This window comes from Saimiri boliviensis, chromosome 8 (assembly GCF_048565385.1).
Source record: "Saimiri boliviensis isolate mSaiBol1 chromosome 8, mSaiBol1.pri, whole genome shotgun sequence".
Classification (NCBI taxonomy): Eukaryota; Metazoa; Chordata; class Mammalia; order Primates; family Cebidae; genus Saimiri; species Saimiri boliviensis.
Genome location: NC_133456.1, coordinates 9,035,750 through 9,059,025, shown reverse-complemented (window position 1 = coordinate 9,059,025; position 23,276 = coordinate 9,035,750). Strand labels below are relative to the sequence as shown.

Here is a 23,276-nt window from a genome sequence, read left to right as displayed (position 1 = left end):
TTATTGAAAAATGTGAGTTTTATTTACATATCAGGCCACAGGTTACACAATTGAAACCAACAGCAGTTTTGAATTATCTGTACCAGCTAGCTGAACTAGCCATATCAGTTTTTTTTCCAGTCATTCAGCATTATAGTAAGAAAACACTTGGTAAGGCAGATGGAGACATATTTATAGTCTATCTGGGAAGCTGACTGCCAGACAGGGCAGTTTGTCATCTTTACCCAGCTGAAACATCTTTTTCCATGGGTTGCTACAGATTGGCATTGAAGCCTAGCAACTGTTACTTCCCACACATGCCATCTTCCAGGATTTCCTGAGAAATGCTTATAGTTTAAATTCTGTTTCACTTTATGTTTGAGATCTCAGTATATCTTCGGATTAGGTTGAATTTGCCTGTTGGGTCTGGAATATACCATTTTTCCCAGACATCAGCATATGAAGCAGTCCTTCCCCATGGCTTAAAATGTCCATTCCAATGGAGTAACTTGGCAGCCTTTACAAACTGAGGTGAATATCGTTTTCCAGCACTGGAACCTTACATTTGAGACAAAAAACGCCAAAAGGTTGTGCCATGTGAAATTGTACAGAAAAGTTAAGGGAAACAATATATCCCATCCCTCAGGATAGTTCTTTAGATATCAATTAGTTACTAGCTTAAGCCACTGGTTAATTCTACTTACCAAGGTGGCGGACGTTCCACATAGGATCAATGGTAGAGTGCTGTTGGTAAAATACAATAAGCAGAGGAGGTGTTGTGATACTGCCAGCCAGGGTTCTGCTGTACAATCCCTCTCTTGGTGGGACAGAAAACAAATGTTAGTGAAGAGTTCTAACTAACTCCTGTTAGTCAAGACTCCCAGAATTGAAATACAACGGTTTTTCACAGTGAGACCAATTACATACTTACTCTACATTGAGTTTCATCCATTTTTCCAGTTGGTTAGTTATATTCTGTCGTTTCCATTCCGTCAGGTTTGCAACAAAAACTCCAGGATTAAATGAGCAGGTGCTGGCTTTCATGGAAAGCTTACGAATTCTTTCCTTTTTATAGTCAAGATAGCCAATGTAATTGTACTAAAAACACAAATAGGATATATGTATTTACTGCTTCAAACAGAAAAGAGAAAATTTTGGAGCCAGTAGAGAGAAGAACTGTTAATAACTTTTCAGATTAGAAAATAGATACTTGAGGCCGGGCGCGGTGGCTCAAGCCTGTAATCCCAGCACTTTGGGAGGCCAAGGTGGGTGGATCACGAAGTCGAGAGATCGAGACCATCCTGGTCAACATGGTGAAACCCCGTCTCTACTAAAAATACAAAAAATTAGCTGGGCATGGTGGCACGTGCCTGTAATCCCAGCTACTCAGGAGGCTGAGGCAGGAGAATTCCCTGAACCCAGGAGGTGGAGGTTGTGGTGAGCCAAGATCGCACCATTGCACTCCAGCCTGGGTAACGAGCAAAACTCTGTCTCAAAAAAAAAAAAAAAATAGATACTTGAAATTCTAAGTTAGAATAGGAACCTAGATGTTGACATACTAAACCAGATGTTCAAGAACAATTAGGCTGTCATGTCCATGAACAAGTATACAGAAAAGGAGCCTTGAGTTGGGATGAAATGATTAGGGAATGTAAACTGCAGCAAAAGAGTTCCCTGAATTTGCAACCTCTTCCCATTAAATGATAATGTAGGAAGAGTGGGTGTCTGGTAAACAATTTACCTGGTTTCCTGCTCCACGGATGATAACTTTAGTAGAGGCTGAATCACAGTCTTCTGAAAATGCAGCTGCATGTCCTGGCTTCAGCGGTGTATTGTAAAGGGTAAGAATATCACCTGAAATAGACAAGATGTTAAGATTTACATTTCAATTGCCTTGAGAGTTCCCTGTTACTCCCACTTCTCCCTATGTGACCTTTTATAGACTATAAATAAAACAACCACTACAGCCCACTGTAGTCCATTGTTTTATTTAGCAATTGTACTCAATCTGAATGGAGAACAGCACTCATGGTAACATTTTTGATACCTTGCACAATTACATCATCATCCATGTATATGGCCTTCTTTGCGCTGGGAACCAGAATTGGCAAGTAGAACCTTGCAAAGGTTAACTGAAAAAGGAAAGAATAATTGGTACAGGATACTGCAGTGGCTATGCTTTTATTTACATAGAAACTCCTAGGATGCTTTCAGTACCCATTCAGAAGAAAGGACTCTCAACAACCACTGAAGATTTGTCCCCAGGAAAACTGCTTGCACTATACCCCCAGTTATTTCCTATGCTACCAAGTACAAAGAAGGACACATGGAACTCACTGGTTTCATGGATTCTCCCTGGTCAGGATCCTCTTTTAGTTTCCCTTCCAAAAGTTTAGGGTCAAAATTCACAATTTTGTATCTGATGCTTTTCAGGGAATCACTGTTAAGCCAGGATCTGATGAAGATAAAGCATTAAATTTCAGTTTTTAAATAATGTCTCCAAACCAATGAGGATAATGCAAGAGAAACCCTACAGACCAAATAGATGTTTTCAAGTTCCTTTTATCTCTGAGCTTTGGTTTTCTCATCCGAACTGAGGGTAATTCCCACAAAAGTCTCTCCCCAAACCAAGAGTATAGGGTAATTCTAACTCTAAAACGACTCTAGAAAAACACAATATAGAAGTAGGAACATCTCAGCTGGGTGTGGTGGCTCACACCTGTAATACCAGCACTTTGGGAGGCCGAGGTGGGCAGAGCATGAGGTCAGGAGTTCGAGACCAGCCTGACCAACATGGTGAAACCCCCATCTCTACTAAAAATACAAAAATCAGCTGAGTGGTGGCGCACACCTGTAATACCAGCTACTTAGGAGGCTGAGGCAGGAGAATTGCTTGAACCCTGGAGGTGGAAGTTGGAGTGAAACTCCAGCCTGGGCCACAAAGTGAGACTCTGTCTCAAAAAAAAAAAAAGAAAAAAAAAATTACCACCTGGACCATTCAACTCTTAACCCTCTAAATATACTGGTGAAGAATTACCACCTGGGCCATTCAACTCTTAACCCTCTAAATATACTGGTGAAGAATTACCACCTGGACCATTCAACTCTTAACCCTCTAAATATACTGGTGAAGAAAAGGAGTCAAAGTGACAGCAGTGAAAGCTAATTACCCACAGAGTAATCTCTTATCTACAGGCTACTTTTTTTTTTTTTTTTTTTTTTTTGAGGCAGTCTCACTCTGTCGCTAGGTGCCAGGCTGGAGTGCAGTGGCACAATCTCAGCTCACTGCAGCCTCTGCCTCCCGGGTTCAAGCAATTCTCCTGCCTCAGCCTCCCGAGTAGCTGGGACTACAGGTGCACATCACCACGCTCAGCTAATTTTTGTATTTTTAGTAGAGACGGGGTTTCACCATGTTGGCCAGGATGGTCTTGATCTCTTGATCCGCCCGCTGTGGCCTCCCAAAGTACTGGGATTACAGGCCAGAGCCACCGCACCTGGCCCAGACTGACTTCTTAATTCACTGTGGTGACCCTTAGTAATTCTGCCATTCAAGTCTAAGGCACTACCTGTAAGAAAAAACTGCTAAAGGTGTACTGCACATTTTTTCTAGGTTAGTTTCAAATCAGCATTTTGTGGATACTTGGTGTTATTTCTGTAGTCTATTTTAGTACAGTTTTTGTTTGTATCAGATTTTATAACTTTAAAAACTATGAACCATGGAGAAAGCCACAAGGACCAACATATTTTAGAAATTTGATAACTGGTTAATCTATTAGACAAAATAAGTCTTGTCTTAGTTCACTTTCAAAATGGATTGAACTGTCCAAATTTCCCCAGATCACTCTGGGCCAGGATTTGGATCAGGATCTGTGATCAGCTTCACAATACTACCTTGCCGTTGTTGCTAAGTCCCTTCCCACTCTAGACCAGAACTCCTCAGAGCATGTCCATAAAGTAAGGAACTTGTGACTTGTAAATCAACATTTACTGCTTCCTTCAGTGAGAAAGTATTGCTACGAAAACAACATCAGGTGGAGTTAACATTGTATAGTGACAGCTGACTTCCTGTCATGAGCTCCTTGTATCACTTCTGCTATTATGTGGATATGCTCATGATACAATCCTAAAAAAATATTTCATTTGTACAGTTTATCGGCAGTACAATCTCAATTATATAAAACAACATATAAAACACAGAAAACCATGGATTGCCAGCTGGCCAGCTTTAGAGCATCCTCTAAAAGCAGTCTCAGGTAAGCAGAGCTCACCGGAGATGGTCTGCTGTATTGTTGAGAGTAACAATGTAGAAAATCACATTGGAGCGAGTATTGTGCTGAATGCTATTTATGGCTGCAATGGCCCCCCCAAGCCTGTCTTCAGATGCAGCGATGACCACAGGAATCTCTTCTTCTCTCCCATCTATTGCATGCCGGAGAGCACTTGGGACAAAGTCTATAGGTTGAAGCCCCACAATTCCTGAATCTGAAAAGAACACAAGGAAGGCAGTGTGATACAATCTCTGGTTGATAGAATCCAACACATGGAAAAAGGGAAGGTAAGGATTATGATAATGATTTACTTCATTCTCCCCCATTAAACTGTGAAGCATATAGCCCTGAAACTCCCTATATGTAAACAAGCTTTTGGAAAAGTGGAGGAAGCATTTTTTAAAATAGGCTGACAGCACTTTGATACCTACTGGTAGGAAAATAACAGGACCTGTTAGAATGTATTGTGGCAATTTGTATGAAGAATTTCCTAAGGACAAAATCTGAACCATAATTGAAAGAATTTTACTTAAATTGTGAAAACTTAGCAGCAAACTAAATCAGTGTTTCTTAAGTCACAAATCATAAGTAAGCATGAAACCAATTGAGTCACAACCAATTTATATAGAAAAAGTTTCTGGATTGCAATAAAAAACTGAAGTAGAGGCCAGGGGCGGTGGCTCATGCCTGTAATCTAAACACTTCAGGAGGCTGAGGTGGGTGGATCACTTGAGGTTAGGAGTTCAAGACTAGCCTGACCAACATGGTGAAACCCTATCTGTACTAAAAATACACAATTAGCCAGGTGTGGTGGTGAACACCTGTAAACCCAGCTACTTTGGAGGCTGAGGCAGAAGAATTGCTTGAACCCATGAGGTAGAGGTTGCCATGAGCCAAGATCATGCCATTGTACCCCAGCCTGGGCAACAAGAGTGAAACTCTGTCTAAAAAAAAAAAAATAGAAGAAGAATTAGAATACCAAAGAAAATACACAAGGAAACTGCAAGTTCTGTCCTGTAAATATTCTGCAAGTATTGTCCTGTAAATATTCTTGCCTTTCATATATTTTTTATTCCTCAGTGAACCCTGGTATCTACCATATGCCAGGCAATATCTAGGCACTGGGATTATAGTCATGAATAAAACATCCCTAACTTCCTGAGGATAGACAGCCAATAAACAAATACACATGTATGTATGTATGCTGCATGTAATGTGTTTCCCATTGTAGGGCTGCCATCAAAAAGTCTGAAAGTTGTTGTACCAAAAGCTGTTATCCTGTGGAAACAAACTAATAGACATTAAAAATATATATGAAAAGTTTCTACCATCACAGTGAAAAGCTTATGATATACAGAAAAACATGTCATGTACAGTTTATATGTAGTACAATCTCAACTGTACAGAAAAAAGATGTGCAGGAAAAAACTGGAAGGTACTAAGCCAATATTGTAATAAATTACCTCTAGACAATGAAATCATTCATTCAACCACTATTTATTGAACAGCCAGTACTGGCCACTATCCTTAGGCACAAGAGATAAAACAGATTGCCCTCATGGAGCTTGAATGCTGTTCTCTTTTTTTCCTTTTTTTTTTTTTTTTTTTTTTTTTTTTGAGACAGTGTCTCGCTCTGTCACCAGGCTGGAGTGCAAAGACGTGACCTCAGCTCACTGCAACCTCTGCCTCCCCAGTTCAAACAATTCTCCTGCCTCCACCTCCCGAGTAGCTGGGACTACAGGTGCATGCCACCACGCCCAGCTAATTTTTGTATTTTTAGTAGAGATAGGGTTTCACCATGTTAGCCTCGATCTCCTAACCTCATGATCTGCCTGCCTCAGCCTCCCAAAGTGCTGGGATTACAGGCGTGAGCCACCGCACTCAGCCGCTGTCCTCTTCTTCATACACTTTCCAACCAGGAACATGCATTCCTTTATATCATACATGTATACACATGATAAAACATGCTATCAAGGCAGGGCACTCCGTGGAAGTCAGGGGAAAGCTATTATAGACTCACTCTGGTCAACTATGGTGGGTGGCAATCCAAAAATGATTTTTGACAAACAGGCCTCAAACATCTCTCAATACCAAGGGAGAACAGTATGAACAACTAATTCAGTTTACTGTGCAATGTATTATACAACAAAGTGATTTTCAAAGATCACTTGACAAACTTTTTTTACTACAGTCCCACTGATGAGCTGCACGAGTTGAAGGACAATAATTAGACTGACACTCTAGTAACTACAGCAGGCATCAAACACCAAGGACACTTGCCTGCCCTCACTTTCTGAAGCCCTGTCCTGCTGAAATGTAAACAGATGGCAGCCCTCAGAGGCTCTTCTAAGGCCTCTGATTTGGTGAAAAGGAATATTCTGTCAGACCAAACCCTTAACAAACAACTGCTAGTACTATTAAAAGAAGAAGAACTTAGGATGTATGACACAGAGAGTACCAGGTCCTCAAAGATTCTAAGGCATTATTAGTAAGGGTTCCCATACCTGTAATCTCATTTCTTAACAAACTGCTCAAGCCAAGCAAGTTATGGTGCAAAACCAGTAAGAAGAGAGCAACAGCCAGGACCAAGATGATGATGTTTACTGAAATAGATAGGGAAAACCGATGTTACACCTCTTTTATCTTTGACCAGGCATAAAAACTTAACTTGTAGAAAGAGCATACCTCTACGGAATGACATCTTTTTCTTCTGTTGTATAAATATTAGTTATTAACCCTACAAAACAAAAACAAGCCCCAAAGTCATTAAGTACATGAGAATAGACATCAAAATGCCCTAAAACTTTTTTTTAATTCAGTGTGGGTAGCCTCCCATATAGGCACCGAGGAATGAGAGCTAAGCAGAACCCTGGCACAGTTAGGGCTTGAGGAATATTTCACTTTATAGTGTTACTACTCAGCTATTTCCTTTTATATAATCCTTTACATAACCATATATTAGTTTATAGAAATAGGGCTTGAAGGCTCCCTTTATATAATCCTCTATATATAATCATATAATAGTTGATGAGTACCTGAAGAATATTTCTCTACATATATACCTATAATTATATCTTAGTTCATAATCAGAGGAATGCCTAGAGTGGACACAGTACACAGCATGAATTAAGGAATAAGCAGCTTCTAATCGGAGGAATGCCTAGAGCAGACACAGTGCAGAGCATGATTTAAGGGAAAAACAATTATACCAGGACAAGAATCCATGGCCCAGGTGGCAGTGTTCAGTATCGTAAAGATACCTGCTGTATGGCAGGCTTGAGGCGAGAGCCACTCCTCCTGATAAAGGAGTTGTAGGACCTTGCTCCAGCTCTTGTGGAAGGCTGTCCTCAGACCAGCAATACACCTTCATGTCTGTGAACTTTATCAGCTCTTGCTACTGTGCTGCTCAACAATCATCTTCCCATAGAACCCACTGGAAGCTGCCAGAAGGTGGCGGTAACCTTGACAGCTCTGTCACTGCTATGTGACTTAAAGCATCCTCCTATAAATCTTTTTAGAAGTAGTTTTCCCAGAGATAGAAGTATTGCACACTGCACCCTCTTCACTTCGCACGGCCCACATTCAAGCCTTGGTGACCTAATAGGAGTGGACCCCTTACTGCACACGGCCCCTGCCTTCATGGGAACGGGCCCCTTGCTGTGCACTGTCCACCTCCTGGCCTAGGTGACCTAATGGGGGAGGACCCTATGTTTTATTGCTCATGACCCTATCACTGTCCTTAAAGATGATTTCACTCACTGCCCTGCCCCATAACCTATACACAATAAATACTCATGCTTCTGGACATTCGGGGCCTCGCCTGACTCCGCTTGTAGGCTGCATTTTCTTTGTACTTCTGTGTCCTATCTCTTTATTTCTCAGATCCTGCGCCTCAGCACAGCATAAGGCTCACCCCACAACCCTGTGGGGCACTCAGCCTTACATCTGGCTCCCAAAGTGCCCTATAATTCAGGATCTGAAATTTTTTTTTTTTTTTTTTTTTTTTTGAGACGGAGTTTCGCTCTTGTTACCCAGGCTGGAGTGCAATGGTGCGATCTCGGCTCACCGCAACCTCCGCCTCCTGCCTCCTGGGTTCAGGCAATTCTCCTGCCTCAGCCTCCTGAGTAGCTGGAATTACAGGCACGTGCCACCATGCCCAGCTAATTTTTTGTATTTTTAGTAGAGACGGGGTTTCACCATGTTGACCAGGATGGTCTCGATCTCTTGACCTCGTGATCCACCCGCCTCGGCCTCCCAAAGTGCTGGGATTACAGGCTTGAGCCACCGCGCCCGGCCCCAGGATCTGAAATTTTTATGGTAGTCATAATAAAAAACTTAAAAATAATTTGGAGAAATACATAACCTTAGCCTTATACATTATACATCACAAAATGAAAAGCAAAAGAAACATTTAAGAATTAAGTTTCTACTTAAAATTCCTAGTTAAATTAGACATGGATTCAGCTTGTCTATGACCAAGTAACCTGAGGTCTTAGCTTTATTAGTAAAAACATCCCTGTTCAGAGTTGTATCCCATTCACCTTTTAACCTTTTAACATGAGTGTCCCCAAAGAAAAGAACATTATCCAAATTCACTTGACAAACCCACAGCACAGAAAAAGTTAGAAAAATTCACAAAATCCAATTGCTATCAAAGTTTGGAGTGCATTCTAGGCCACTGTAACTAGCAAAAAAAAAAAAAAAAAAAAAATTTATTGCCAGGCACAGTGGCTCATGCCTGTAATCCCAGCACTTTGGGAAGCCGAGGCAGGTGGATCACCTGAGGTTGGGAGTTCAAGACTAGCCTGACCAACATGAAGAAACCCCATCTGTACAAATACAAAATTAGCTGGGCATGGTGGTGCATGCCTGTAGTCCCAGCTACTCGGGAGGCTGAGGCAGAAGAATCACTTGAACCTGGGAGGCAGAGGTTGCAGTGAGCCGAGACCATGCCATTGCACCCCAACCTGGGCAAGAAGAGCGAAACTCTGTCTCAAAAAAAAAGTTTATTTTATTATTTTACTTTTTGAAGTGGAGTCTTATTCTGTCACCCAGGCTGGAGTGCAGTGGTGCGATCTCAGCTCACTGCAACCTCTGCCTCCCGAGTTCAAGCAATTCTGCCTCAGCCTCCCGAGTGGCTGGGATTACAGGCGTGTACCACCACACCCAGCTAATTTTTGTATTTTTAGTAGAATGGAGGTTTCACCATGTTGGCCAGGCTGGTCTCCAACTGTTGACCTCATGATCTGCCCACCTCAGCCTCCCAAAGTGCTGAGATTACAGGCATAAACTACTGCATTCAGCCAAAAAAAAAAAAAAAAAAACATTGAGTGCTATTCTCAAAAACCATCTCTGTTAGATAGCTACTCATCTCTTAAGAAAGTGGTGTCTAGTTGTCACTCTGTCCCGGTTAGTCCTCAGCTTATCTGACTTTCCACTTTTTCTTTTTTTGTTGTTGTTCTTTTTTTTTTTTTTTTTTTTTTTTGAGACGGAGTTTTGCTCTTATTAACCAGACTGGAGTGCAATGGCGTGATCTCGGCTCACCGCAAACTCCGCTTCCTGGGTTCAGGCAATTCTCCTGCCTCAGCCTTCTGAGTAGCTGGGATTACAGGCACGTGCCACCATGCCCAGCTAATTTTTTGTATTTTTAGTAGAGACGGGGTTTCACCATGTTGACCAGGATGGTCTCGATCTCTTGACCTCGTGATCCACCCGCCTCGGCCTCCCAAAGTGCTGGGATTACAGGCTTGAGCCACCGCGCCCGGCCCCAGGATCTGAAATTTTTATGGTAGTCATAATAAAAAACTTAAAAATAATTTGGAGAAATACATAACCTTAGCCTTATACATTATACATCACAAAATGAAAAGCAAAAGAAACATTTAAGAATTAAGTTTCTACTTAAAATTCCTAGTTAAATTAGACATGGATTCAGCTTGTCTATGACCAAGTAACCTGAGGTCTTAGCTTTATTAGTAAAAACATCCCTGTTCAGAGTTGTATCCCATTCACCTTTTAACCTTTTAACATGAGTGTCCCCAAAGAAAAGAACATTATCCAAATTCACTTGACAAACCCACAGCACAGAAAAAGTTAGAAAAATTCACAAAATCCAATTGCTATCAAAGTTTGGAGTGCATTCTAGGCCACTGTAACTAGCAAAAAAAAAAAAAAAAAAAAAAATTTATTGCCAGGCACAGTGGCTCATGCCTGTAATCCCAGCACTTTGGGAAGCCGAGGCAGGTGGATCACCTGAGGTTGGGAGTTCAAGACTAGCCTGACCAACACGAAGAAACCCCATCTGTACAAATACAAAATTAGCTGGGCATGGTGGTGCATGCCTGTAGTCCCAGCTACTCGGGAGGCTGAGGCAGAAGAATCACCATGTTGACCAGGATGGTCTCGATCTCTTGACCTCGTGATCCACCTGCCTCAGCCTCCCAAAGTGCTGGGATTATAGGCTTGAGCCACCGCACCCGGCCTGACTTTCCACTTTTTCAAAACAAATAATTCAGTGGAAACAAGACAGTAGGTAGAACTTAATTAATTAATTAATTAATTAATTTTGAGATGGAGTTTCACTCTTGTTACCCAGGCTGGAAATAATTCAGTGGAAACAAGACAGTAGGTAGAACTTAATTAATTAATTAATTAATTAATTTTGAGATGGAGTTTCACTCTTGTTACCCAGGCTGGAGTGCAATGGAGTGATCTCGGCTCACCGCAACCTCCGCCTCCTGGGTTCAAGCAATTCTCCTGCCTCAGCCTCCTGAGTAGCTGGGATTACAAGCACGCGCCACCATGCCCAGCTAATTTTTTGTATTTTTGGTAGAGACAGGGTTTCACCATGTTGACCAGGATGGTCTCGATCTCTTGACCTCATGATCCGCCCACCTCGGCCTCCCAAAGTGCTGGGATTACAGGCTTGAGCCACCGGGCCCAGCCAGAACTAAATTTATTAAACAATTAAATCCCTTCAACACTTTCTGGGTAAAATGTTTCCTTAAAGACATTTTATGCAACCAAGATACTGTGAACCTATGTTTTAACCCTTTCTTACTGCGTCTTCACCCACAGTAGTACCCAACACTTACGTAAGACTATTAATTTTACAAAGCATTTTCAAACATAGCGTATTTCAAAGAAAGTTAGTTCATTTGCTTTTTTAGACAGGGTCTCACTATATTGCCCAGGCTAGCCTCTAACTCCTGGGCTCAAGCAAGCCTCCTGCCTCAGCCTCCCAAGTAACAGAGACTACAGACAAAGTAAGTTTGAATTAACTTCATCCTAGGTAAATTGTGTGCATATCAGGCACTTGATTTCTCAAGGCCTTTGTAAAGAAGGAAAATATATTGAAGAGCTGTTTAAAAAATTGGGGGCTGGGCACTGTGTCTCATGCCTGTAATCCCAAAACAAAAACAACAAGGCCAAGTCGGGCAGGAGGAGTTCAAGGACAGCCTGGGCAACATTGTGAAACCCCATCTTTACAAAAAACACAAAAATAGTCCCAGGTATTTGGGATGCTAAGACAGGAAGAACACCTGAGCACAGGAGGTCAAGGCTACAGTAAGATATGTTCATGCCACAGCACTCCAGCCTGGGTGACAAAGCAATACCGTCTCAAAAAAATAAAAAACAGTAAAAACTGGGGATCAGCCAGCTGATGCCTACAATCCCAGCTACTCAGGTGGCTGGGGCAGGAAACTGCCTGAGCCCAGGAGTTTGAGACCAGCCTAGGCAATATAGTGTGACCCCTCCTGCCCCTCACCCCATGTCTAAAAAATTTTTTTTTTAAACCGAGATCACAGGACAGATTACAAATATGGGGGAAAATACATATCTTCTTTTTTTTTTTTTTGAGCTTTTTGTTTTTGAGACAGAGTCTCGCTCTGTCACCCAGGCTGGAGTGCAGTGGCGCCATCTCAGCTCACTGCAACACCGCAACCTCTGCTTCCTGGATTCAAGTGATTCTCGTTCCTCAGCCTCCTAAGTAGCTGGGACTACAGGTGTGCACCACCATGCTCGGCTAATTTTAGTAAAGACAGGGTTTCACCATGTTGGCCAGGCTGGTCTCAAACTCCTGATCTCAAGTGATCCACCTGCCTCGGCCTTCCAAAGTGCTCGAATTACAGGCATGAGCCAGCAGGCCCGGCCCACAATCTTTCAAAAGCAGTATATATGAAGTACAATGTATCAGTGAACTTCCTCTCTCAAGAATACACATTAGTATATACCCTAAGTCAGGCGTACCCAAACTTTTTACACAGGGGGCCAGTTCACTGTCCCTCAGACCGTTGGAGGGCCACCACATACTGTGCTCCTCTCACTGACCACCAATGAAAGAGGTGCCCCTTCCTGAAGTGCGGCGGGGGGCCGGATAAATGGCCTCAGGGGGCTGCATGCGGCCCGCGGGCCGTAGTTTTGGGACACCTGCCCTAAGTCATGTGCCTCTGTCACATTATGGGCTGACCTTATCTACAGCAGCCAGCAGAAAGGGAGTTTTTCGGACAAAGCCCCAACATCTGCCTGTGATGAGGCAACTTCTACCACCACCGAGAAAACAATCTTGGACTCAAATAGATCCCAGTTAATGAATGGTACAAGAGACAATGTTTTTAGTTTGTTGACTTCCAGGTAACATTTATGGGATCAAGAGGCACACGTGAGACATCAGTTGGGTGGAAACAAGAAAACCACAATTCTATCAAGTATCTGACATATTTAAGTAGACTGGCAAAGCAGAAACCACTTGCTCCTAAAAATTCCAGTTACCTATGTGCAAAATGCCAATTATCATGGAGTATGTCTAATCCATATTGTCTTTCCTGGGGCTATTCCTGGTTAGAGAGCTTTCCTGATCTGGTTAGAAGGAATTATCAAAACAAAATTGCACATAGACCCCGGATCTGTAATAGTAACTACATTTTCGTAAGAGTACATTTGTGTACAATTTGATTAGCAAGAGTTGGTCCTCAGTATCGGTCGGGGATTGGCTCCAGGACTCCCCTTGTATATGAAACTCCATGGATGTGGCCAGGCGTCGTGGCTCACGCCTGTAATCCCAGCACTTTGGGAGGCCGAGGCAGGTGGATCACCTGAGGTCAGGAGTTTGAGACCAGCCTGACCAACATGGAGAAACCCCATCTCTACTAAAAATGCAAAATTAGCTGGGCATGGTGGCATGCGCATGTAATCCCAGCTACTCAGGAGGTTGAGAGAGAAGACTCACTTGAACCCAGGAGGTGGAGGTTGCAGTGAGTCGAGACCATGCCATTGCACTCCAGCCTGGGCAACAAGAGTGAAAACTCCATCTCAACAACAACAAAAGAAAATCCACAGATGTTCAAGTCCCTGTGTAAAATGATGTATTACAGTCAGCCCTCTGTATCCCTGAATTTCAATCTGTAGTTGGTTGAACCCAAGGATACAAAACCGTGGATACAAAGGGCTAACTGTATTCAATCGTTCACTATAAAAATGAATTATTTCTTTTGTTCAGAAGAACACACACAAAAATTCTCACACACTCACAAAAAATTAAACACAGGCACACATGCACCAAGGTCAGGCATATGCAGAAATATGAAAGAAACCTTCGAGGAAAACAACACCTTAACTTGCTAGCTAGCAGCATTTATACCTATGTTCTCAAAACTTGTGCCCACCTTTTCTGTTTCCCTCCTGTTACTATGGGTCAAATACTTCCATGAAAAGGCATTACACTGGTGCTTTGAATACTGTAATTGTTTCCTCATGTAGCATCAACCTCCCTTGCTCTCTACTGGATCATACCTATCAGCATGCAATCATGCTCTGGTATCTTCCAGTTAATTAAAAAAAAAAAAAATACCATCCCTCCCACCCCACGAGGCCAACCCATAGACCCATTTCTCTGCTCCCCTTCACTCTAAAAGCTTGGAAGAATGTACAGTTTCTAGCTCCACTTCCTTTCCTCTCTTTAGCCTCCTCCAACCAGACTGCTGTTCCTACATTCAAACTGCTCTTGTGGAGGTCACCAAAGACCAAGGTCAACTTTCTGTCCTCCCTCAGAAACCATCAGGAACCTCTCAGAAAACATCAGGGAAGTTCACCATACTCCTCATCCTCAATGACAAAATTATCTCATTTGTTTACTTCTGTCTTTCCTGGCTAGAATGCAAGCTCTACAAAGCTTGCATTTGGGGCCCCCTAAATAGGGATTCCAACGAAAAAAAAATTTTTTCTTTAAGATGTAGTCTTGCTGTGTCGCCCAGCCTGGAGTGCAGTGGTAAAATCTTGGCTCACTGCAACCTCTGCCTCCTGGGTTCAAGCAATTCCTGTCCTTCAGCCTCCTGAGTAGCTGAGATCACAGATGCATGCCCACATGCCTGGCTAATTTTAGTATTTTTAGTAGGGACAGAGTTTTGCCATGATGGCCAGGCTGGTCTTGAACTCCTGGTCCAGGCTGGTCTCAGGTGATCCGCTCGCCTCGACCTCCCAAAGTTCTGGGATTACAGGCATGAGCCACTGCGCTGGCCCCCTTTACATCTCAAATACCATAAAGTCTCTACAGCAACTGCTGTCACATGAAGTGCATTTTAAGACAGACCACAGTGGGCCACATGTGGTGGTTCACGCCTGTAATCTCAGCACTTTGGGAGGCTGAAGCAGGTGGATCACGAGGTCAGGCTTTTGAGACCACCCTGGCCAACATGGTGAAACCCCATCTCTACTAAAAACACAAAAAATTAGCCAGGCGTGGTGGGTGCCTGTAATCCCAGCTACTTGAGAGGCTGAGGCAGGAGAATCACTTCAACCTGGTAGGTGGAGGTTGCAGTGAGCCGAGATTGTGCCACTGCACTCCAGCCTTGGTGACAGTGCAATACTCCATCTAAAACAAAACAAAACAAAACCACAGTGGTTGGACACAGTGGATCACGCCTGTAATCTCAACACTTTGGGAAGCCAAGGTGGATGGATCACTTGAGATCAGGCATTTGAGACTAGTCTGGCCAACACAGTGAAAATCCGTCTCTACTAAAAATACAAAAATCAGCCGGGGGTGGTGGCGCATGCCTGTAATCCCAGCTACTCAGGAGGCTGAGGCAGGAAAATCGCTAGAAGCCAGGAGGCAGAGGTTGCAGAGATTGCACCACTGCACTCCAGCCTGAGCGACAGAAAGTCAGTCTCCAAAAAAAAAAAAAAAAAAAAAAAAAAAAAAAAAAAAACCACACACACACACAGATATATTTATTTATATACACAACAGAAAGTCTGTTCAAACACACTAAGAAATACAGAGCATGAGAAGGAAACAGGAATAAATTCTTACCCATCCCTCTTTCTGCCTTCTACATGTCCTGGCTCCTTCTGAGGTCAGAAAAGTGTCAAAGGTGTCTGCATTTTAGCGTTTATAGGAATATGGATTTTTTTGTTTGTTAACTGCTTGGCCTAGCCAAGTGCAACGATGAAAGGGCACTGAGATATACAAACACTTTCATCTGGCTAGCTCCCACTTGGCTTTCAGAAATCAAGGTAGCCTCCTCCAAACTCCAGGTAGAGCTGCACCTCCCCTGAGCTCCCACATCTGGGCCTCCCTCTCCCAGGGCTAATCCAGCTGTCATGTATTTCTGGCGTGATGTGGCTGTCTTCCTTGACACACTCTGGGCTCTTCTAAGGCAACAGCCTGGTCTTGTTAACAACTGTGTCCTCGGTGTGCTGTCTGGCACAAACAAGGTGCTGTGAATATTTGCTGGTTGCATGAATGAGGACAGTCCCACCCTGTCCCGGGAGTGCCTAGAATCTCACTGTCTGTGGCTAACCCTGAATACACAGCATGGAGGCCGGAGAGCCAGCTGGGACCCAGAGGCCCGGGTTCCTCAGATCGGTTTCTCTCCAAAACGTGGTCATTCCACCTGGCTCACGGTAACGGTGGAGGCTCTACGATTTACAGACAAACCAGCCTCGATAGAGGCTGAGTGAACCTTTGGCTGGCCTCCATCGGGAGGGCGCAGCCTGGGTCTGTGAGGGTCAGTAGAGCCGGCCAGAGCGTGAAAGGGCCGAGTGCGGGAGCCCCCGGACGAGGGACCCTCCACGCGGATGAGAGGGACAGCCGAGGACCGGGGTCCTCTCTCCAAGGAAATTCTCTTGTGGATGCCGCCTAGGGTAGCCCCCCTAAATTCCAAGGGTCAGGAGGGGCCCCCTTACACTTAGAAGTGATCGGGAAGTGATGTGACGCTCCGGGGATCCCGCCAGGCTCAGAGGTACCCTGGGTTAGGGCTCCGACCAGTCGATCCCCTCAGAGGCTCGCCGCAGGTGCTCTCTCGGCAGGCGGAGGAGGAGACGCGGATGCAGCACGCTCCCCGGCCCGCCCTGCCAGCTCAGCGCCCGCGCCGCAGGTCCTGGGGCGCAGCCCGTTGTCTGGCCGCCCGTGGCCCCTACACACTGGGCCGAGCCCACGTGCCCTCTAGCTCCGTGGCAGCCGCGCAGCCCTGCAACGTCCAGCCAGCACGTTCTGTGACCGCCACACCGTCGCGCCAAGCAGGCGCCGCGGGGCAGCCCCGCCGCCGGGGGTCCTCACAGAGAAAAGGCCGTCGCCATGGAGACGTGGCGCGCGCCGGCAGCCGTTGGGCTGCTCAGGCACTGTTGAGGACAGTTTTCGGTACTGGGGCCTCGGCTCCAGGCACCCAACAGCACTGACAGCGTACCCTTCACGGGCGCTCAATGCCTCGATGCGGCCGCTGCCGCCACCACCTCAGCTTGCCTCGCGGGCAGCACGCCGCGGCAAAACCTCACATCGCCTAGCGATGGCGCGGGGCGGGGACACGGACTGTGCCTGCCCGTCGGAGACTTCCGCTTCCGGGGCCGCGGCCATAGCTCTCCCGGGCTTCGAAGGCTCACCTGGCGACGTGCAGTGTCACACCTTGGTCCTCAGGGCCCCAAAATCTCGATCTCCCTCGCCTCGCAGCCTGCCACCTTCGCTTGGCTGCCCGCCTCCTCAGCCAGCCATGCTGGAGCATCTGAGCTCGCTGCCCACGCAGATGGTGAGGGCGCAGCCTGGGGACCTCCGCACGCCGCTCTTGTGCCTGGCAGCTTCGAAGCCCATGTCCGAGCACCGACCCGATGCTGCGCTGTTCTGGGCCCAGATGGGTACCGTCCACCCTCTTTCCCGACTTGCTTCCTTGGTCCCCTTCTCCTCCGCGAGGATCTCCCTGTCCATTCTCCGTGAGGGTGTTTCACTTCCTCCCGGGAAACCCAGAATTTAATTCCTTGCCCAGGTCCTTAGGATAGCGGGAGCCCCTGACATTGGGGTTACCCTGGGCCAAAGTTGTGAGGTCAGGGCAGAAATTTTATCTCCTCGGCGGTGGAACCAACTCTTTTTTTCGTCTGCTTCTCCCCAGGATTACAAGGGCCAGAAGCTAGCTGAACAGATGTTTCAAGGAATTATTCTTTTTTCTGCAGTAAGTATTGGTTTCACATTTAACCCCCGCCCCCACCGACCCCCTTCAACCCTCAGTTTGAGTGTGTTTAATATACTTCATTTACCTCTAGATAGTTGGATTTATCTACGGGTACGTGGCTGAACAGTTCGGGTGGACTGTCTATATAGTTATGGCCGGATTTGCTTTTTCATGTTTGGTAAGAAATTTGTGGGTGTGTGGGTGTTAGTGGGAATTGGGTTTTGTGAGTCGGGTTGATTTGGTTACACCTCAGTAGTGAGACCCAAACCCAATGTTTCCCTTTGCTATCACTGGAAGAATAGAATGTCAAAATAGTGTCAGATGGTATGAACTATGTAAAAGGGCACAGCTTATTTCCTTTGGCAGCTACTCTGGGTAATAATCTTACGGTAAAAGCTAACTGGAGTTTTTCATGGTGCTTACATTTTCCCCTCACCTTTCTTCTTATTTTTATTTTTATTTTTTTTGTATGTGTATATGTGTGAGACGGAGTCTTGCTCTGTCACCAGGCTGGAGTGCAGTGGCGCGATCTCGGCTCACTGCAACCTCCGCCTCCTAGGTTCAAGCGATTCTTCCACCTCAGCCTCCCGAGTAGCAGGGACCACAGGCGCGTGCCACCACTCCAGGCTAATTTTTGTATTTTTAATAGAGACGGGGTTTCACCATGTTGGCCAGGATGGTCTCGGTTTCTTGACCTCATGATCCGCCCACCTCGGCCCCACAAAGTGCTGGGATTACGGGCCTAAACCACCGGGCCTGGCCTCTTTCTTTAAAATTTTTTGAGGCGGGGTTTAACTCTGCCGCTCACGCTGCAGTGCACTGGGGCGATCTCGGCTCACGGCATTCTCCGCCTCGTGGGTTTAAGCGATTCTTCTGCCTCAGCCTCCCGAGTAGCTGGGACTGCAAGCGCACACCACCATACCCATCTAATTTTTGTATTTTTAGTAGAGACAGGGTTTCACCATGTTGGCCAGGCTGGTCTCAAGCGATCCATCCACCCGGGCCTCCTAAAGTGCTGAGATTACAGGCGTGAGCCACCATGCCCGGCCCCTTACCTTTCTCTCTTAGGTCTTAAAAGCCACTTGTGTAGGCAGTGAGCCTGTTCCCATCATCTTATAGGATCTTGCATGAGTGGTGGCGCAGAGCCTTTATAGGAATATGGATTTTTGTTGTTGTTGTTCCCTCAGCGCAGGAGTGGTTTGGGAACCAGGCATTATATATACATAATGATTTTTTAAAAACTTTTAATAGCTGTAATTGATGCATTTTCTCTTTTCTGGCCCAGCTGACACTTCCTCCATGGCCCATCTATCGCCGACATCCTCTCAAGTGGTTACCTGTTCAAGACTCCAGCACAGAAGACAAGAAACCAGGCGAAAGAAAAATTAAGAGGCATGCTAAAAATAATTGAGGTTTTCATGATTCAGCACCTGGCTTTTGTTTCCTGTGAGATGAGCTAAATTGCTTTCATACCCCAAATATGAGCTAAAACCACCTAATGCTCTTATGGCGCAGCTGTGTATAGATTTAGTTCTCTCTCTCTTTCATTTCTAGCCCAGTTGGGTTTTGATTTATGTAAGTAGTTTTGATCTTCTCTTCTTAATCTTGCTCTGAAATGAGGAAGAGAACCCACGTCTGCAATTTCAGGTGTAAATAATGAAGAATAAATGCCTCATCAATGATAATACAATGTAACTATCAAAGTTTTATAATTCATTAGGAGTTGTTAAACCATTTTAATGTTTCCAATTAAAACTCATAGTGCAAGTTCTTTGTCTAAAGGGTCTATTGTTCATTATTCTGCAAGGAAGATAATTAGTAAAAGCCGAAGTTAGAAGTTCATGGTTCTGGCCAGGTGCAGTGTAATCTCAGCACTTTAGGAGGCTAAAGCAGGAGGATGACTTGAGTCCAGGAATTTGAGATAGTTCATGGTATATAATTAATAGTGTTGCAGGCCTGCACTTTGGGAGGCCAAGGTGGGTCAATCACCAGTCAGGAGTTTGAGACCAGCCTGGTCAACATGGTGAAACCCCGTCTTTACTAAAAATACAAAAATTAGCCAGGTGTAGTGGTGCATGCTTATAATCCCAGCTACTTGGGAGGCTGAGGGAGGAAAACTGCTTGAACCTGGGAGGCAGAGGCTGCAGTGAGCCAAGATCGCACCACTACACTCCAGCCTGGGCAACAATGAGACTGTTTCAAAAAAAAAAAAAAAAAAATTACTGACATTTTAGAACTAATGTCAAAAGAGTATCACATCAGAGTCTCTGAACTGTGGCCAAAGGTATAGTCAGAAGAAAATCCATAGTCTTAAGGATGTGTTTTAAAATTAATTTAGCGAGATAAATTAAGCATTCAAGTAAAAACCACAAAACAAAAGTGGGAAAACACAGTGCTTAAACAAAAATGTACAGCATGGGAATAAAAGTATGGGAGAAGTCAGGTGTGGTAGTTCACGCCTATAATCCTAGCACTTTGGGAGGCCGCGGTGGGAGGATGCTTGAACCCAGTTTGAGACCAGCTTGGGCAACCCAGTGAGAGTTCCTCTCCACACAAAAAAATTTTCTTTAATTAGCTAGGTGTGGCGGTGCATGCCTGTGGTCCTAGCTATTTGAGGGCTGAGGTGAGAGGATCACTTCAGCCCAGGAGGTCAAGGCTACAGTGAGCTATGATCACCCCACTGCACTCCAGGCTGGGTGACAGAGCAAGACCCTGTCAAAAAAAACATATATATTGAGATTCCTATAATTCTAAAAAAGTATCTATTTTATACCAACACATTAGAAAAATTAATAAAACTGATGACTGTCCAGAAAGAAGTGGATTTCCAAAACATGCAAGGAAAGGCGAGTAGCTCAAGGATACCAAGTTTGCCAAAGATTTGCTCCCAACTGGGCATTGGGACTTGATGGTTTTGCAAGTTGAGTTCTAGCAAACCCTTCAAAGTGAAAATAAGAGTTATCAGAAACCAGGCTGTGAGCACTGTAAAAGGGCAGGAAGTATCTTTATTCCCCACTATATTCCCAGCTCCTGGCAGATAACCTGGGACATAATAAACGCGACATAAAAATGTGTTAAGTGACTTTAAAGGGAACATTTTATTAGAGTATTTGTGTGTGTGTGTGTGTGTATAATTTTCAAAGAAAGATACGTTTTTAGTTACAGAAACTGAAAACAGGGCTGGACACAGTGGCTCATGCCTATAACCCAGCACTTTGGGAGGCTGAGGTGAGTGGATCACTTGAGCCCAGGAGTTTGAGACCAACCTGGGCAACATGGTGAAACCCCGTCTACAAAAAATACAAAATTTAGGTGTTGTGGCACATGCCTATGGTTCCAGTTACTAGGGAGGCTGAGGCAGGAGTATCATTTGAGCCCAGGAGGCGGAGGTTGCAGTGAGTCAAGATCATGCTACTGCACGCCAACCTGAGTGACAGAGTGAAACACTCAAAAAAAAAAAAAAAAAAAAAAAAAAAAGGTTGGGCGCGGCGGCTCACGCCTGTAATCCCAGCATTTTGGGAGGCCGAGGCGGGTGGATGACGAGGTCAAGAGATCGAGACCATCCCGGTCAACATGGTGAAACCCCGTCTCTACTAAAAATACAAAAAATTAGCTGGGCATGATGGCACGTGCCTGTAATCCCAGCTACTCAGGAGGCTGAGGCAGGAGAATTGCTTGAACCCAGGAGGTGGAGGTTGCGGTGAGCCGAGATCACACCATTGCACTCCAGCCTGGGTAACAAAAGCGAAACTCCGTCTCAAAAAAAAAAAAAAAAAAAAAAGCATCTGAAAACATTTCTGGAGCAATATTTTTTTACTTTATTAAAATACTGAGATTTCACATGTATATTTTTGTCTCCCCACCATTTCCATGTCTGACCACCAGTACTACTATGTCCTATCATAACATTCCATACATACTTAAAACCAAGCAAAGGGTGGAGGTCCCATCTGTAAAAACTACAGGCATTTTGGACAACACATTCTTGGTAATGGAATCTGGACATTTATCAAACACGGTAGGGAAAATTCTCACTCTGCATTATAAAAAGGACAACCAGATATCAACTGTTACAGAAATGAAATAAGATGGAAAATTTTTAACAAATTGTTTAAACTATTAAAGAGACTTCCTCCACTGCCAGAGATCTTGAATAGCCTCCTGGTCAGTCATCCAGAAGCAATTCTTCACATAATTGATAAACTTGGCTTCCACTTTGGGAAGAGAACCACCATTTTCTATACTTGCTTGCATTTTTGCTTTAATGTCTTCTACAGAACTAGGTCCTTTTGGTGTTTTAGGAGTTTTTTTCCTGTTTTTTGAAGGATTCTTGTCCTTTTGATCTTGGTGTTGATGATGGTTTTGAGTCGTTTCCATTCTGATTTGACTTTTGTGCATTTTTGGCTGGAGTACTGCATATAGATTTCTTCACTGGCACTTTTTCTTCAGTTTCCTCATCATCAAAATCATCATCATCATCTTCATCAGCAGCAAGTTTTACTTTTTTTTGTGGAACCTTGCTACCACCTCCAGGGGCAGACCGCTTTCCAGACATACTTAAGAGTTTCACATCTTCCTCCACAGCTACTAAGTGCTGTCCACTGATGTGCCTGGCCCTGAAGCATACTTCAATCGTAAGACCACTGGTGGTGGTATTTCAAAGCCCCCAAGGGAACCTGTTGGCCGTACAGACATTTTCTAAGTTGCCAGTGTTACTTTAATTGGACTGCCTTTGTAATTCATTGCCTCTGCTTCAACAATGTGCAACTCATCCTTTGCACTAGCTCCTACACTGACCGTTCTTAAAGATAATTGGTGCTCATTTTCATCATTATCCACCTTAAAGTGATCATCTTTGTCGGACTTTAGTTCACAACCAAAAAGATAGTTCTGGGTCCTCAGGGGGCTCATGTCCATGTCCATCGAATCTTCCATCGGGTGGTGACACGCACTTAGGTGGAAAAGAAGGTGGACGGAGATAAACGACTACTGCTCAAAAGAACAGCCGCTCAGGACGGACTCACACCAGGGGCAATATTTATTTTTAGTATCCCTTGAATGTACTATTCAAGACTTGTATTTAACTATAAAATTCCTTTCCTAGATGGGTAGTACCTCTTATTAAACAACTAATATGTGATATATAATCATACATTTAAAACATGGAAAGACAGTATCTTAAAGCAGATGAAGACAAACTTCAGAGACAAGCATTAAATATATCCAAAAACTAAGTGGACCTGGACTTTGCTTACATATTGCTTAAATGGAAATGAAATTTGTGTTTAAGAAATGTTTTTTCACTGATGGAAAAATAAATCTAACAAAACCATTATGTAAAAACATACTGATTTACAAAGCCAATGTGTCTCAGTTTTAATTTGTAGATACTGTAAATGAGGTTTACATTAAATGAAAATAATTTTTTTTTTTTTTTTTTTTTTTTTTGAGATGGAGTTTCGCTCTCGTTACCCAGGCTGGAGTGCAATGGCGCGATCTCGGCTCACCGCAACCTCCGCCTCCTGGGTTCAGGCAATTCTCCTGCCTCAGCCTCCTGAGTAGCTGGGATTACAGGCACGCGCCACCACGC

At 44.3% G+C, this 23,276-nt stretch overlaps 2 protein-coding genes and 1 pseudogene across 2 annotated transcripts; 1 reads left to right on the top strand and 2 right to left on the bottom strand.

Moving 5' to 3' along the window:
- On the bottom strand, positions 1-16,778 carry GLT8D1 (glycosyltransferase 8 domain containing 1). Its single transcript, XM_003936572.4, has 10 exons — positions 16,434-16,778; positions 6,933-6,984; positions 6,752-6,850; positions 4,248-4,461; positions 2,317-2,434; positions 2,027-2,111; positions 1,721-1,833; positions 911-1,077; positions 684-796; positions 1-537 (listed from the first exon to the last, which is right to left on the bottom strand). The coding sequence occupies exons 2-10, from the start codon at positions 6,946-6,948 to the stop codon at positions 347-349; spliced, it is 1,116 nt and encodes a 371-aa protein (XP_003936621.1). The 5' UTR covers positions 6,949-6,984; positions 16,434-16,778; the 3' UTR covers positions 1-346.
- Positions 16,779-16,957: 179 nt separating this feature from the next.
- SPCS1 (signal peptidase complex subunit 1) lies at positions 16,958-19,453 on the top strand. Its single transcript, XM_003936576.4, has 4 exons — positions 16,958-17,269; positions 17,627-17,686; positions 17,778-17,864; positions 18,972-19,453. Exons 1-4 carry the CDS (start codon positions 16,958-16,960, stop codon positions 19,095-19,097), a joined length of 585 nt encoding a protein of 194 aa, XP_003936625.1. The 3' UTR covers positions 19,098-19,453.
- LOC120367145 (nucleophosmin pseudogene) lies at positions 18,971-23,194 on the bottom strand (annotated as a pseudogene).
- Between the last annotated feature and the right edge of the window lie 82 nt (positions 23,195-23,276).